Raw genomic sequence first — 17,865 nt, 5'->3', positions numbered from 1 at the left:
TGCCAAATTGTGAATTCACACTGTACAGAGAATATCTGTTAATTCAATTTTTTTTGCAATTCCTTCTGTCTCAGAATATGTGCTTCATTATGTAATACGTTAGGATCCTGTTAGGGACCAGTAACTTATTGTTTAAAACAGACAATGTTTGAAATCCCAGTTACCCACTTCAGAAGAATCTATGAAAACAGAAAATATTTTAAAGAGCAAAGTAAATTATTTTGGCAAGTTGACTTGTACACCAAATGCTAAAGTCTGTCTAATGATGGTAACACGGCTTCTTTGTGTGAGGTGAGCACAGTCATAATTGATGTGGAGGAAAGCAGAATGAACTCAAAAACACAGTTGCAATTTTGTTCATTATTTTCCACTGAAAGCTTTTAAAATGTTTTCCTTTTTAATTTTGCCTTCTGTTAACGTTTTTGCCAAAAGTGCTGCAGGATAGAGTCAAAGATAATCGATTTATCTGAAAAGTGCTTATAGCCTTGCTCACCTTGGTGGGAGAGCTCAACTGATTTCCTTGTTAACAAAATTAATTTGCTTTTCCTCCTTTTTATTCACAAAGTTGTACAAGACAACTTCAAGTTTTCAAAGGAATCTGCTTTCAAGACCTGTCAAAAGTTTCAGGAGTGTTTATTGTGTAGCATTGAAAAAATGATGATCTATGACCTCACACTTTTTTATTCTTTTGTTTAATAGTGAGGAATAATATTTTAGCCAATGAATAATTGTGGTTAGCTGAAGTAGAAACATGCAAACTCCATAGAATCCCTACAATTCAGAAGGAAGCCATTAGGCCATCAAGTCTGCAGCAACTCTCTGACAGAGTATCTTACCCAGGCACTTTCCCTTCCCTATCCTGTAATCCCACACACTTATCATGGCTAATCCAGCTAACCTATGCATCTTTGGATACTAAGGGACAGTTTAGCATGGGCAATCCACCTAACCTGCACATCTTTGAACTGTGGGAAGAAACCGGAGCACCCAGAGGAAACTCACGCAGACACGGGGAGAATGTGCAGACTCCACACAGACAGTGACCCAAGTCAAGCATCGAACCCAGGTCCCTAGTGCTGTGAGGCAGCAGTGCTAAACATTGTGCCTCTGAAAGATATGGGGCATGATCTCACCTGATTGCCATGCTGCTTGATCAGCGTGGCGAGCCAAGAACACATACATCGGATTGCTACCATCCCAGCCCCTCTGTACCAGTGATAAGGGCTTCATGACCAGAAATGCTTGAAGCATATTAACATAGGACTGCCTTCATTTACATCCAGTTACTGTGTTCGGCATGGCTTCTTCGCCCACAAGACAAGACGCTGGCAAGAATCACTGCTGGTCTGCAGTGGCAGGAACCAAGTGCCATGGCCATGCCAGAAGGAGACTGGAGACTGTGTGGATGAGGGCATGGCTGGGCAGTGCCCATCAAACAGTGCCAGCCTGGCAGTACCTCTGAACCTCGGCACTCTGAAAATGCCTAGCTGGACACTGTAGATGTGCCGGGGCAATGCCAAGGGGACGGAGCCTAAGTAGTTGTGATGGGGGAGAGGGTGCATGCACAATGACTGAGGAATATACAAGAGGGACGGTCATGCAATCGTGCATAGAATCCCTAGCGTGCAGAAGGAGGCCGTTTGGCCATTGAACCTGCACTGACCTTCCAAAAGACCACATTACCTGGCCCACTCTCCCACCCTATCCCTGTAACCCTGCACATTGATCATAGCCAATCCCCCTATCCTGCACATCTTTGGACACTAAGGGGCAATGTAGCATTGTCAATCCACCAAACCGACACATCTTTGGTCCCGGCTCATATGTGGCAGAGGACATCATATGCAGCTTTGAGGTGGTTTTTTTGACCATGGAAGATATGGCCAATTCTATGACGTAGCATCTGGTGGTAGTGTCTCAGCTACAATTGCAACACTGGAAACCAATCAAAGCCACAGTACTGTTTTAAAGCTCAGATGAAGATCTATGCTGGCTGTGATACAGGTCCGGACTGGGTGCGGACATTTGGCCAAAGAACCATTTTTTAAAAATCACTCGTGGGATGTAGGGTTTGTTGGCTAGGCCAACATCCATTGGCCATGCCTCATTGCCCTGGAGAAGATGATGGTGAGCTGCCTTCTTGAACAACTGCAGTCTGTGTGGTGTAGGATACCTGAAGAGCTGTTTGGAAGGGAGTTCCAGGATTTTGATCCTGAAGATGCATCCTTTCTCAGCAGTGCAACAATCTGTTCTCCAGCAGATTACCAGGATTGCTGAGATGTAATTTTGAGTGCAGTAGTACCATGAAGGACAAAGTTCTTCTCTTGGGACGAAAGCATGTATACTTCCAACAGTGTTTCTGAGCCAGTTCTATTGCCTCTCAAGCTTAGGTAACTGCTACCCATCCCAAGGTGGTCCACTCCTCAGGTTCAGACTCAGTGAAAGCCTCCAAGGCCATCTGAGGTCTCCCCTCGGTTAAATTTAATAGCCTTTATGCTGCAAAGGAGCATTACGCCAGCTAAAGGCACCTGCAAATCAAGGATGAAGAGAATGCACCAGGATGAATAGTTCAATTTTGTTTAGGTAATGGGTTGCAAGATAAAGATGTTAATGGAAAGGGTTAGAAAGACAAACTATATTTGTAAAATGCCTCTCATAACCTACACATCAATGTAACTCAGGACTTGATGCAAATACAACAGTGTGTGCACAGCCAGGTGCCAAAAACAGTAAATGAGTTAAATGACCAGTTCATCTGTTTTGCCGCTGTTAATAGAGCGATGATTAATGACCAAAACATTGGGTGGATTCCACAAATTGTTGTTAGTGATTCCACACATCTCCATAGATTGTGCTTTTAAAATACTGATGGGGAATTGCTGAGCTGGTAAGAATTTGCCCTTGGTCATACTGTAAAACCACTTGAAAAAGTTGTAGCTTGGTGAATAAAGAGTGGCTGAATTTTTTGAAAGCATTTAAGTTCAGAGTTACTGAGGAGGCAGCAAGGTCACTTTGGGTTTGAAAAGGACGTAGCAAAATATCTGCTGTAGTTATAGTTAATTGACCATACATAGTATTTGCTTCACTGGTGTTATGAAAGGATGGGCCAAGGAACAGTTTGAGGATGCTTTTAAGCAGCAACTGTGTAAGAACACAAAAGACCAAGGATATTAGAAGAAGGAAAAACCTACTTGACCTTGTACTCACCAAGTAACTTGTCACAGATTCATCTGTCCATGGCAGTATTGGTAGGAATGATATCACATGGCTCTTATGGAGATGAAGTCTTGCCTTCACATTAAGGATATCTTACATCATGTTGTATGGTTCTCCCACTATGCTGGATGGCATAGATTTTGAACAGATCTAGCAACTCAACTGGGTGTCCAAGTGGTGCTGTGAGATATTAGCAGCAGCAGAATTGCAAAATCTGTATCCTTATGCCTAGCATATTTCTCAACTTTGATTACTATCAAGCTGGGAGGTCAACCCTGGTTCAATGCAGAAGAGCATGCCAAGAGCAGCACCAGGCATATCTAAAAATGAGGTGTCAACCTAGTGAAGCAAAATAACAGGGCCTCTTGAATGCCAAAAAATGGATGTGATAGAGTGAGCTGAGTGATCCCACAACCAGTGGATCAGATCTCTGTTCTGCAGTGCTGCCACATCCAATTAAATAGGTAACTGGAGGAGTGGCTTCAAGTGCCGCCAGCAAAACTGGTCTACCCCCGCTACTATTCTCTGTTTCTGTGGAGTCAATGAACATTGGTGGAAAACGTTCTACTGATTGGAGTCATACTTAATGCAAAAGGAAGATGGTTATTGTGGTTGGAGGTTAATCATTTCAGTCCCAGGACATTGCTGCATGAGTTCTGCAGGCAATTGTCTTAGGTCCAAACATCATCATCAATGATCTTCCTTCCATCTTAAGGTCAAAAATGGGTATGTTCACAGATGATTGCCCAATGCTCTGCACCAGTCGCAACTACTCAGATACTGAAGCCATCTGTAACCGTGTACAGCAAAACTGGCCAATATTCAGGCTTGGCCTTTGTGTCACCCAAATGCTAGGCAATGATCGTCTCCAACAAGAGAGAATCTAACCATCTCCCGTGATATTCAATGACGTTATGCGATGACACTGCCTTTAGGAAATGTATTTTGTGTCATGTTTCTTGTGAAGGTAATGTTTTAAATTTCAGCTCTGATTACGGTGCAGCTTTATCTTCTCCAGGCTGCCCACAACCTGAAAGTGCAGAAGAATAATTGATCCTAGTTGTTGGGATGTTTGTCTTAATCTGAGTTAATGCAGTTTTGTTCATTTTTGGGTTGTCCCCTGGGGCTTCAGAAATGGGTTCAATTAGATTGATTGACAAGAGCGAGTCATGTGCTAATGTGAGAAGCTAGGCTTACAGATGGAGAAAAAGCATGCAGTCTGTGCTTGGATTTGCAAGGAGCAGCGGCACTTTTCTTTCTTACTGGGGATTGAAGTCTGGGCTTGCTAGAAAATAGACATCTCTCTCCAGAGGTGTTAAAAAGCTTGAGGACTGGTAACATAAATAAGCCTGTGTGTTTTTGCTAAATGGTTCTGAAGAGGAGTTTACACCTATGAGGAATGTTGCGCAACTTGGAACTCATAGAGATAAGCTAGCATTTAAGAATTACATCTTGGTATGCTTAAGTATTTCAATTGGTGGAAGTTACACTGCCAATTACTAAATGGTTCATAGAATCACACCTAGAGTAATCATCTTATGCTCACACTTATGCTAAAATCCAAACTAGTTGGGGTCTAGGCTAGCTTGTACTTGGAGTTTCTGACCTGACCCCTAACAACTAGCACCACTGAATCCCCCACTGTCAACACCCTGGATGTTACCATTGACCAGAAACTGAACTAGCCCAGTCATATCACTACTGTGATTACAGGAGCAGGTCGAAGACTGGGATTCTGCAGAGATTAGCTCATCCCTTGATTCCCCCAAAGCCTGCCCACCATCTATAAGGCACAAGTCAGGGTTGTGATATGGAATATTCTCCATTTGCCTAGATGAGTGTAGCTCCAACAACACTCAAGAAGCTTAACACAATCTTGGACAAAGTAGCTTGTTTGATTGTACCCCATACACCAGATTCAACATTCATTCTCTGTACCCCCAGTGGCAGCAGTGTAAACCATCTACAAGATGCACTGCAGCAACTCACCAAGTTTTTATTGATGGCACCTTGTAAACCCATGACCTGTACCATCTAGAAGGACAAGGGCAACTGAGACATGGAAACACCATCACCATCAAGTCCCTCTCCAAGCCATGCACCATCCCGACCTGGAGTTATACTGTCATTTCTTCATGTTGCTAGGTCAAAATCCTGTGACTCCCTCCCTCAGATCTGTCATGATCTCATTGACTGGCGGAACAAACTCAATTGCCGAAATCTAGCTGCCATTTATGTCAGTGGGATCTTGCAGTCTGCCACAGCTTTCCCAGCAGCAAGGTGTGCATTCAACAGGAAATCCTATTGACAATGGCGGGACCAGCAAGTGGCATACCGTCATAAAACAGGCTGCAGAGAGGGAGAAAAATCCTGCTCGATACGCTGTATGACTTGCCTCTGCTCCAATGTCTATATTTCTACAACTGCAGCCATTCAAGAAGGCAGCTCTTCCCCACCTCCTCAAACATAATAGGAATGGGCGATAAACGCCTGCCTAGTTAATGAGCCCACACCTCTTGAATGAAAAGAAACAGATTGTGCTGTTCTCGAACAGTAATTATTTTTTTCTGATTAAAATGTCAATATTCCATCTCTGCTTTTGCTGTTAAGCAGCAAACACAACAGTATTAACCATACACGTTGGTTTATGTTATTAAATGGAAAGGCAGATGTAAATTTGCACAAGCAAACTATTTTAAAGCAATAGAAAAATTCCAAGTGATGGATAGTGACATGCAGCATCGAGAGATGTTCAGTATTAGCTATATATTTAGCATTCTGATTAAATTATTTTTGTACATGAATGAGGCCTTGGAAGTTCATCTTGTAACAAAATACTTGCTTCTGGTGTATATTTTCTGGATGCTCTATTTGTCTATGTATATTGAGCAATAGCGCTGACTGACTTTTGTTACAGGGTGCAATTGTGCTTGTACTGTGGTATGGTGCAAAGCTAGTCTATGATGGGAGACATGGAAAATCTGGAATTTCGTTTGGGACTCTGGCATGTAAGTGATGGCCACTGTACTTCTTTTGCATGTAAATAATTTTTAGCTAAAATAGCTGGATTGAACTTGTGGATGATTGGTTCCAGTATAATACAACATATCCTTTCTGATTACAGATTTTTTTTTGGAATGAACTTGTATTTGTATTTATATCATTATCCAAGGAAGAAACAGCAGGAAAAAATTAATTAAACTTTGTAGCTATTTTTAAAAGTCATAAAACAGCATAGAATAAATGTGACAGTTTTTGGTAATTATTACCTTGGTATATCTCAGGGGTCAGTAACCTTTCCAAAGTGGCATGCCAAGTCTTCACTTATTCACTCTTATTGAATGTTTTCTCATTCAGTATGTGGATGGCCCGACTGGAGAGGGGGCAAAACTTGACCTCCTTTTGGGAAATAAGGTAGGGCAGGTGACAGGAGTGTTAGTGAAGGATCACTTTGGGACCAGTGACAATAATACATTTCAATGTTTATAAGGATTTTATAAATCATAATCTTCCAACTTCCCCCTACCCTCGCCACTCCCCCACCACACGTACAAACATCCGCAGGAATTCTACCTTTCTGCCCACCATGGAATCGGAGCAGCTGGCGGGTGGACAACAGTAACATCTGTTGACCTCGGGAGGGAATTTTTAGTCTTGCTCGAGCGAAGCTGTAAAATCCCGCCCATTATCCTAATTAGTTTCAAATTTGCAGGGTGCTCACTTCCTGTTTTTTTTTCTAACCAAGAGCAAAGGAGTACAGTGACACCACAGCTGGTTCTGCTGCAGAAACGTCTGTCTGTGCTTCTAACTAGCGAGTCCACTATTACTACTGCTTGCTTGCTCTTTGCCCAACACTGTGGGACAATTTTGATGGTATTAGGCAGGAATTTTCAAAAATTAATTGGGAGAGTCTTTAGGAAGGCAAAGAGATGTCTGGTAAGCGTCACACTTGCGAAAGTGTTAATCAGAGTTCAAGGTAAACACATTCCTCTTAGAATGAAGGGCAAGGCTGGCAGAAGTAGGGAACCCTGGATGACTCAGGATCCTAAGGCCCTGGTCAAGAAGAAGAAAAAGGCACATGACATGCATAGGCATCTGGGATCAAGTGAATCCCTTAGAGTATAGGAGGTGTAGGAATAGAGTTAAGAGAAAAATCAGGAGGGCAAAAAGGAGATACAGGATTGTTTTGGCAGATTAGGCAAAGGAGAATCCAAAGAGCTTCTACAAATACGTGAAGGGCAGAAGAGTAATGAGAGAGAATAGGGCCTCTTAAGGATCAACAAGGTCATGTATGTGCGGATCCACAAGAGATGGGTGATATTCTAAATGAATATTTCTCATCAGTATTTACTGTTGAGAAAAGCATGGATGTTAGGGAACTTGGGGAAATAAATAGTGATATCCTGAGGAGTGTACATATTACAGAGGAGGTGGTACTAGAAATCTTGAAGCGCATCAAGATAGATAAATCCCCAAGACCTGATGAAGTGTATCCCAGGACATTGTGAGAGGCTAGGAAGGCAATTGCAGGTCCCCTAGCAGAGATATTTGAGTTACAGAACACAGAGATCTAGGGTTATATGTTCATAGCACCTTGAAAGTGGAGTCACAGGTGGACAGAGTGGTGAAGAAGGCAATTGGCATGCTTGGTTTCATCGGTCAGAACATTGAATACAGGAGTTGGAATGTTTTGTTGAAGTTATACAAGACATTGGTACGGTCACATTTGGGGTACTATGTGTAATTCTGGTCACCCTATTATAGAAAGGGTATTATTAAACCAGAAAGGGTGCAGAAGAGATTTACTAGGATGCTACCGGGATTTGATGGATTGAGTTATAAGGAGAGGCTGGATAGACCAGGACTTTTTCATCTGGAGCACAGGAGGCTGAGGGGTGATCTTATAGAGATCTATAAAATAGAGGGGCACAGATCACCTAGATTGTCAATATCTTTTCCCAAATGTAGGGGAGTCTAAAATTTAAGGGCATAGGTTTAAGAGGCACATGACTTGCGTAGGCATCTGGGATCAAGTGAATCCCTTGAAGAGTATAGGAGGTGTAGGAATAGAGTTGAGAGAAATCAGGAGGGCAAAAAAGAGATACGAAAGGCAAAAAGGGAGGGAGAGGTACGAGTGTCCAGAGGGGCAATTTTTTCACACAGTGTGGTGAGTGTCTGGAGCAAGCAGCCAGAGGTAATAGTAGAGGTGGGTACAATTTTGTCTTTTAAAAAGCATTCAGGTAGTTAAATGGACATAGAGGGATATGGGCCAAATACGGGCAATTGGGATTAGCTTAGGGGCTTTAAAACAAAAAGGGCGGCATGGACAAGTTGGGCCAAAGGGTCTGTTTCCATGCTGTGAATCTCTATGACTCTGACTTTCCTGACAGTTGCTGCTGACTTTCGAGCAGTTTTGGCTTTCTGGTGGGTTTATTTTTTTAAAAAAATCAGCCATGCTGCTACCTGTAGCTCAGAAGCAGCAGCTCAATGAAATTGTCACTGACAGACTGGCTTTAAAAAGATCAGAACTCTCTGGTGTCAGTTTTTTGTAAGCCAGCCTGTTAGGTCTGCAGCTCTGGTTGCTCAGACTGGACGATCATACTCTGTGCCTCTGAAAATCTACTTGTACGCCACGTTTGGCACATGTACCACAGGTTGCCAACTCATGGTATGCCCTTTGCAGTCATTTACTGCTGAATTGTAATTGCTGCACACCGTGGGCTAGAGAAGTGAAATCTCTGTTATTCTCATTCCCGACTATCCAAATGTCTCCATCAAAATCTTTCACAGGATTGCATCTCGACGTTCTCTCTGCTAAAATGAATCTCCAGTTTTACACAAATCAACCGTGATGTCCAAAAGGAATGACATCCATTTTTGATGCACAATTCATTGGGGTACTGAGTGTTTCTGTAGGATATCTAATTTGAGGTCTGGATGATGAGGAAAATGGAGACTCCGCTGTATCATGGAATCTACCCATTCAGTGAATCCTTTGTGCCAGTTCTCTACAAGAGCAACTCAGCTAATCCCACTCCCTGCCTCCCCCCCCCCCCCCCACCCCACCATTAGCCCTGAAAATTGTTTCTCTGCTGATAATTGTGCCTTTGAAAGGTGCAATTGATTATGTTTCCACCACGATCTCAAGCCGTGCATTACATCTGTTGTGCAAAGAACTTTTCCCCTCATGTCACTGGTGCTGCTTTTGCCAATAACTTTAAATCGGTGTTCTCTGGTTCGGATCCTTCTGCCAATGGAAACATTTTCTCCTTGTCTATTCCCTGAAGCCCCCCATGATTTTGAACACCTTGATTAAATTTCCTCTTGACCTCTTTAAGGAGAACAGTCCCAGCTTTTCTAATCTATTCTTATTACTGAAACCTCTTCCTCGTCGCTGGAACCATTCTTCTAAATGTTTTCTGCACCGCCTCAAATACCTCCTCATCAAATGTGGTTCTCAGAATTGGATACGATACTTCAGTTGTGGTGATACAGTTGAGAAATGTTGCACTTCAGCACACCCTACAGTTTCCAAAGCAACTTATTAAATTAAGTTTGAAGAATATTAGTTGATCCCATTTGTAATCTTCAGGAGATCCCGCTTTAGAGGCCAATCGTACAGTGGTGCACTGATGTAATTTCATTTCATTTTGAGAAGTCGTACATTCTGTCCCAATTTTTACTGTTCCCAAAATTGATATGAATAGTAAATATCTATATTTTTAATGGAAACTGCATATGTAAACTTATCTCAAGGCAGTTATGGGAGTAGGGGTGGTGCTTGGTGGTGGTATTGTGGAAAGGCTTTTTCATCACATTAAATACCTTTTTGTAAGTAAGTTGGTGTTTGTTATAGGTAAGTTTGTGCATGCTTACTGCTAGGATCGATCTCATTGCATTGTGAGTAAATACTTTCAAATTGAAAGATTTTGCATTATCATATTGAGATAATACAAATTGATAACCTGGTAATTTTCTCTTCAACAGTTTGAGTTTACCATTTTATTCTGAAAGATGTGGCAAATGTTAAACTTCTAATTGCTTTCAGGTATAATTCCAGTGCAAGTTCTAATTTGAAAGTTTTAACTCAGGAGAATGTTGTATTTTGGTAGAATCAAGGTGGCTAATATTTATATTCGTTAAAGTCCATATTTTGAAAATCATGGCAAAATGATGCTTTTTAATTAGGCAATTCTCTAACTGCAATTGGCAATAACTAGGGGATTTTCATGGTAACTTCATTGCAGTGTTAATGTAAGCCTGCTTGTGACACTAATAAATAAACTTTAAACTTGTGTATGAAGTAAGCATTTCTTCATTATTACTGTGTAAAGTTCTCATGAAATATTAATTAAGAAATGTCCATTTCATAAATATTGCATGAAAAATAGAATGGGAATTTGCAAGCCTTGAAAAATTTGCATTGAAACTTTTTCTTAAACCATCTTCTTTGTTGTATCATTTGATCACCAGTCTAAGGACTGGCAAATCACAATTGTTTGAAAGCTGCTATGGCAATCACAGAAGTGTGATTTTTTTACTGAATTAGTATCTTTCTTCGCAACCTTTTGCCAGTGTTGACAATCTTTGAAATCGGACACTCACTTCTGAGCTATGACTTTTACCACAAACTTTGTCTAAATAAATGTTTTAGAAGGATGAGTGATTTGAATCAAACTTAACCTCAAGTCAAACAGATCAGTCTTGTATAGAAAAATGAGCCGTTTTGAAGATAGGCGATTATATTTCATCAATAGGCACTGACTTTGTTTCAAAACTTGAAAGTTGCTAATGTTGACATCAACGTATTTCGATCTTTGTCAACTAAATGTCTCCACGGGGATTTTTCTCAAATGTACACTTGATGGTCGGGATAGTCCAAGCCCTATGCTAAAATCAAAGGACCTTTTAAAGTTATGGAATAATTTTAAAAACTGAATTTGTGCATTAAGACTTTTGTCGCCCTATTAATTGAACTGTTTACCTTGGGGAACGAAATACAACTTCGAAAGAATGACTCAAACTGCTTTGCAGTAGCAACAAGTGCCCGTGCTATGATTCTCTAGTAATTCATCAAACTTTACATAGAAATGCTGTATATTGATGTTGCAACATGAAAACAAGACCTTTGCCCCAATTTACTTGCATGAACACTTATCTTTCACTAGAGCTTAATCTTAATCCTTAATGTTTTTAAGTTTTAATCCTTTGTGCCCTCTCTGTTCCCATGGTCCTTAATTCTCCTTTCTTGCTACCAATTAGCCTGTCTGACAAAAGGTCATCAATCTGAAATGTTAACTTTGATTCCATCCCTACATTTGCTGCCAGACCTGCTGAGTATTTTCAGCATTTTCTGTGTTTTATTTCAGATTTCTAACACTACAATATTTTGCTTTTGTTTGCACTTCCTTTAATAATTCCAAACATTTGTATCAAATTGTTTCCTTAATCTCTTGTATAAACCAGTATGATTGAAACTGAAAACTGTTGAGTGTCCCTCAATACAGTGACGTGTAATTCTTGACCTCAGGCTTGTCATTATCTGTCTGAGGCAGCTGTACTGCTGCTTGAACCATTGAGCTGCATTGCTCAAAATTTGAACCATAACAACCAAAAGAAACGTAGAGGCAGGGTAGTTGGAGAAAGAATCACCAGCAACTGCCATTTGAAAAACAGGTATCATTGCTTCCAACCTTAAGTTGTTGAAGTCAACGTTGAACCCAGAAAGCTGTAAGATGCCTAGCCAAAAAATGAGATGTTGTTCCTTAAGCTTGCATTGATCTTTATTGGCACTGTGTAGAAGCAGTTGGTGACAACTCTGATATTTGTCTTTACAACTTCTATAGACCCATCTCTGTTTCTTTATTTACCATCTCCTTTTGCCTTGAACTATCATCTCTTTTGTTATTTAATCACTCTCTTCCACATATCATAGACCTTCCTTTTTGCTCTATTTCACAAACCTACCCCAATCCCGAAACGTTAACACTTTCTCTCTCCACAGACTGTCTATTGCATATTTCTGGCACTTCTAGCATTTATTTCAGATTTTTTAGTATTTGCAGTAGTTTGCTTTTGTATTAAAGTTTATTTATTAGTCACAAATGAGGCTTACATTAACACTGCAATGAAGTTACTGTGAAATTCACCTAGTCACCACACTGGTGCCTGTTCAGGTCAATGCACCTAACCAGCACATCTTTCAGACTGTGGGAGGAAATCAGAGTACCAGGAGAAAACCACACAGACACGGGGAGAATGTGCAAACTCCACACAGGCAGTAACCAAGTCGGGAATTGAACCTGGTGCTGTGAGGCAGCAGTGCTAACCACTTAATGTAGAATTTCAACTCCAGTGGACTCCCAGTCTAAACTGATATCCCCAAGTAATTTCTTAGTTACATTAATTAAAATAGAGTAGTTATTTCCCTGAAATTTAGTTTACCCACTCACAGTAACAGCAAAATCAGTTCTAAGCAAAGAGAAAATGGAGGAGAAAATGACTGATTATTTTATTTCTTGAACGTCACATCAAGTGGGGTCAATACTATGCAATGTCAGCATTATCAGCATATTAAAATGGCAGATTTTAAAATTCAAATGTATGTCACAACTCTAAGTAAAAGGGAAACGAAATCACCGATACAGTGACACGTGGTTAACACTGCTGCCTCACAGCGCCAGGTACCCAGGTTCGATTCCTGCCTTGGGTCACTGTCTGTGTGGATTTTGCACGTTCTCCCTGTGTCTGCACGGGTTTCCTCAGTGCTCCGGTTTCCTCCCACATTCTGAAAGATGTGCTGGTGAGGTGCATTGACCCCGAACAGGCACCGGAGTGTGGCGACTAGGGAATTTCACAGTAACTTCATTGTAGAGTTAATGTAAACATTACTTGTGACTAATAAATAAACTTTAAAAACTTTAATTTTAGCTTGTTAAATCAAACTTCTCTTTTTCACCACACACTCCCTGTAGAAATGCTAATCTGTACTCCAGAAATGGCACATTGTAGGTTTAGAATGTCTCTTTAAGATACCTATCAACAGTTGATTTTTCTCTCCCTCAATTATATTCTTTGTTCTATTGCACAGATATTGATAAAGGGGTATGGAAGTCATCTTGCATTAGGTTATCATTTTGCGTAGTTTGTAAAACACACTCAAATTAAACCCTGAGAATGAATGCAGCTACAAATACAAATTCTAGAATCAAAAATGAAAAACAGCTGAAAACTATGGTATTATTAAAAGCTTAAGATTTAGATGCCATAATAATGCATTACATAGTTGTCCCAAACAAGTGCAGTGGAAGCCAGTTAAATGCAGTAAATAGCTCAAAACAAAATTAATTACTTTTGTAAAAGGTTTGGATAAAAGGAATGACTCTACCAGATCTGACCATCTCATTTGTGAGAAATTAGACAGTTCAAGAATTCACTTGCAAGTGGATCATTGCTCTATAGGCTATACAATGCAGCAGCTGGTCACCATGAAAAAATGCTCGTTCTTTTATTGTATTTTGATCTTGGTTTGATGTATATAATTTTGAAATCCATTTTACCAGCATATGCAGATCTCTAGGTTGTATGATGGTTGACTACATTTTACTTCCGTATTGAAAATAGAATTGAGATTTGGGTCTGCTTTCCTTGGAGAAAGGAAGGCTGAGAGGAGATACGATAGAGGCATTCAAAATCACAAAGGTTCTGGACAGAATAAATAGGGAGAAAAGGATCAAGAATGAGAGGGTGTGAATTTTAATTAGGAAAAGAAACAAAAATGTCATGAGGAAAACTTTCCACTCAACCTGTGGTTAAGGCCTGGAACCCACTGCCACAGTGTGGTGGAGGCAAGTTCAGTCAAATCATTCAAAAAGGAATTAGACTGTTATCCGAAAAGGAAGAGTGTGCCGAGTTAAGGGAGAAGGTAGGAGAACAGCAGTAAGTGAATTGTTCATTCAGAGTGCTGGTGCAGCCATGTTGGGCTGAATGGCTCCTTTCTGCCCTGTAATTCTGATTATTTGATTCTGCCATTTACCTACATTGGAACTAACTGCAATCAAAAAAGTTTATTTTTCCTCGGTGTAATGTGGAAAAATATTGCCATTTGGGAATCTGTCATGAAAATTATTCGTTAATCTAATGCAGTTTGTTGATGTAACTATAGCCACCACTTCTGAAGCATTTTGACCTTTAGTTTTAACTTCATTGTAGACGTTTATTAATCTAATGCATTGACCACAGATTGATGTATTAGTTTCATTAATTACTAAGCTCAAACACTAGGATCATTTAAAATAATTTCAAGGTATAGTTTAATTTAAAAATATATTTAAAAAATAAATAGATTGAGTGAAAACAGAGAAGAGTTTTTAGAATGTAACGCAACCTGGAATGTCATCATCATGTGGGGATCTTTTGGGAAACTTAATTGAGCGTGATTCCCAAATTACATTGTTGATTATTGACCTGAATTTTGAGCAAGTTGCTCCTCTAGCACTCTTTTCCTCAGCTCCTGTGTTGGAAAAGTTGATCTATTGGCAGATTGAAAGTTCCCAATGCATCTTCCCTGGAATTCAACCTGCTGCAGAACTAAGAGTGCCCAGTGAAAAAATGCTCCCCTGAACAACAATCATGATTTTCTTCCCCAGAATTAAGAGGAGAGATTAAAGGCTGCATACCATCACTGACTTGACAACATTCTTGTTGACAGCTTTCACAACAGTTTCAGCAGTCGTCAAATTCATAGTCTGTACAAAGCTTACCTGTTCCAATCTGTATTGATGTATTGAATGTGCCATTATGCCCAGATCCATTCTGCTCACCTGCACACAAACCCACCTGAACAGGAAGGATATGCATAGGTTATTAAAAAACAGTTCCACTGCGACAGCTAACCTATCTTTCCTTCGATAAGGGAAGCAAAAGAGGTGAGTGGTGATGACCCTGGCTCCTGCTGGTCTCCCAGTCAATGAAAATGCCCACTGATTGTCAAAATTGCCAACAGTGAGGAGGGTTCTTCAGTATTGACTAATGCAAAAAAGTTGAAAGTTTTATCATCTTCCAGCTCTGATTGGCGGTGCCTTTCCATTTAATGAGGATAGCTTCAAACCAGTTGATGGCTCAGTCATTTCCTACATAGTAATGATATAATTTGTCCTTTCTGATAGAACCTAATAATTTTTACCTTGTTCAAAGAAAGGAAGTACTTCTGGGTGTGTTGAATAGCTAGTATAATATAAGTTAACTAAAAATATATCCTAACTTGATAGTCAACTAAAAGGAGCAGTAAAAGTTACGACCATGCTTTATATTCATTGTCCTTCTCTTTTCATTTGGTATATTTTATAACTTTTCTCTGTTTTTAAATTAGCCTTTATGGTATACTCAATTAACGTTGCAATGGCATTTGGAATGTTAGCCTCTCTGTATGGTGAATTCATGCAAGCTGTTGGAGCCTCTATTCGTATTTTTGAGCTTTTGGACCGCAAGCCAAAAATTCCCTGTGTGGGTGGAAGTCGCTTTGCTTCTCTTGAAGGCAGTAAGTAGATTCTTATATTTTATCGTTCATTCAATTTAGCCAAAAGTTTTCTTTCATTGATTTAACTACGCAAGAATTTTTAAGTGTGCAAACTTGTTGATATATGGTGGTAGTTAAAACCCCAGTAGAATACGTTTACCTGTATGTAAGGCTTGAGGTTTTCATGGAACAGTGAAATGAACCAGGGAATGAGAAATGAAAACCCCCACACAAAACCACTGTTTAAAATCCCAGACGTTCATGTTATCAAAACAGTATTTTGCACATTCAATCCCAATAATACAGTAGCCTTTTCTATAAATGCATGGAATTGTAGATTGTTGGAGGGTGAGGGGGCGCCTCTAAAATACTCCCACATCCCAGAATCTCCTGCAAGGAAAGCACAGTAAGCGAGCTCATGAGTTATTTTGTTGAATGAAGGAAAATGATGTTTTGCCATATCTGGGAGTTTGTTTGTGCCATCTGATACATTTCTTCATTGCCCTGGCACCAAAAGCTCAGTAAAAAGTCTGACAACACCAGGTTTTAGTCCAACTGATTTATTTGATCGTAAACACACAAGCTTTCGAGGTTTCCCTCTTTGTCAGGTGAATGGAGAGTTCTGGACTCTCCATTCACCTGACAAAGAGGGAAACCTCGAAAGCTTGTGCGTTTACTATCAAATAAATCGGTTGGACTAAAACCTGGTGTTGTCAGACTTTTTACTGTGTTTACCCCAGTCCAACGCCGGCACATCCACATCATGACCAAAAGCTCTCCATTTTAGAATACAGAAAATGTGAATTTTTCCAAGGGGCATAAAAATATTTGAAATTTTCTCTGTCTTATTTTTAGGATACTAGGATTATTTTCTTATTTCAGGTCTCGAGTTCCAGAAAGTCAGTTTTACATATCCTACCAGGCAAGCATCTCAGGTTTTGAAGGTCAGTATTTTTGGATAAACTTACGATATCAGTCGAGCCATTCCTGGTACTAACACAGTTGGGTAGGGGGGTTCATTTCTACACCCAAGGACAGGTGGGACGGGAAGGTAACCCAACCTGTCCATTTCCCTATCTGAGGCAGAGTGTTGTTATATAGGGTGGACAGAGGTGGAGGGGGTGGCATGATGGCACAGTGGTTAGTACTGCTTCCTCACAGCTTCAGGAGTCTGAGTTTTATTCCCAGCTTGGGTCACTGTCTGTGTGGAATTTGCACGTTTCCCAGTGTCTGTGTGGGTTTCCTCCAGTTGCGCTGGTTTCCTTCCAAAAGATGTGCAGGTTACGTGCACTGGTCATGCTAAATTGCCCCTTAATGTCCTGGGATGCATAGATTAGAGGGATTAGCAGGGTAAATACGTGAGTTATGTAGATAAGGCCTAAGTGGAATTGTTGTCGGTGCAGACTCAATGGGCTATGTGGTCTCCTTTTACACTGTAGGATTTCTATGGTTTCTTTCAATGACAGAAAGCGTGTGCCAACCCTCATTGGTGGTAATTAACTCTTTGAAGGAAGGTACATGTCTCCATTTTATTTCACTTAAAATTTAACATATTGGGGCTGGGAATCCCAACAGGCAAAAGAAGACAAAAAGGTTAAATACCTTTATTGCATTTGTGGGCCACCAGGAGCACAAGTGCTACCATGCTCCACAAAGCTTGCCTCTGACAATGGGACTCCTGCAATTGGCTGGCTCCCAAACCAACCTTTTCTCCACAATCCTTATGGTGTGAGATCCACTGGCACCGCTCCATCCTGCAATCCAAACGATGCATGAATCACCCCAGCCCCTTGTGGTGGAAAATTTACCTGACATCTGCTTTCCAGTTAGGTAGTTGATCTCATTGACTGTGGCAGTGGGAAACTATTTGAAAAAAAAAATGATGTCCTGCCATTAAATTTTGTGTTCCAAGGGATAAGACATTCAATCTGAAAACCTTGCTTCCCCCCTCCCCACCCACCCACCCCCACAACCCCTCAGCATCCATTCACTGGGGTTTCTGCTTCTGCTCTGCTATTGTGTTCGTGCTCCATAGGAAAATTTTGTATGTGTGCTACTGTTAGCTGGCACTTACTTACATACAAATGCCTGCTTCAGAATTTTTGCTCTGTCAGGAAGCAGTAAAATGCTGT

The 17,865-nt window shown here is 40.5% G+C and overlaps 1 protein-coding gene across 3 annotated transcripts in view; it reads left to right on the top strand.

The window, feature by feature from the left end:
- Positions 1 to 17,865, top strand: part of LOC145355826 (ABC transporter B family member 1-like) — a 178,973-nt gene that overhangs the window by 65,136 nt on the left and 95,972 nt on the right. For all 3 annotated transcript variants that reach the window (XM_080208229.1, XM_080208228.1, XM_080208231.1), the window contains 3 exons: positions 6,134 to 6,224; positions 15,587 to 15,754; positions 16,616 to 16,677. In XM_080208229.1, coding sequence (XP_080064355.1) covers positions 6,134 to 6,224; positions 15,587 to 15,754; positions 16,616 to 16,677 — 321 coding nt within the window. The remainder of the gene's footprint in view (positions 1 to 6,133; positions 6,225 to 15,586; positions 15,755 to 16,615; positions 16,678 to 17,865) is intronic.

This window comes from Carcharhinus amblyrhynchos, chromosome 20, assembly GCF_965287045.1.
Source record: "Carcharhinus amblyrhynchos chromosome 20, sCarAmb.v2.hapA, whole genome shotgun sequence".
In the NCBI taxonomy this organism is placed as follows: Eukaryota; Metazoa; Chordata; class Chondrichthyes; order Carcharhiniformes; family Carcharhinidae; genus Carcharhinus; species Carcharhinus amblyrhynchos.
Note: the sequence above shows the minus strand (reverse complement) of the source record. Positions and strands in the feature narration are given on the sequence as shown.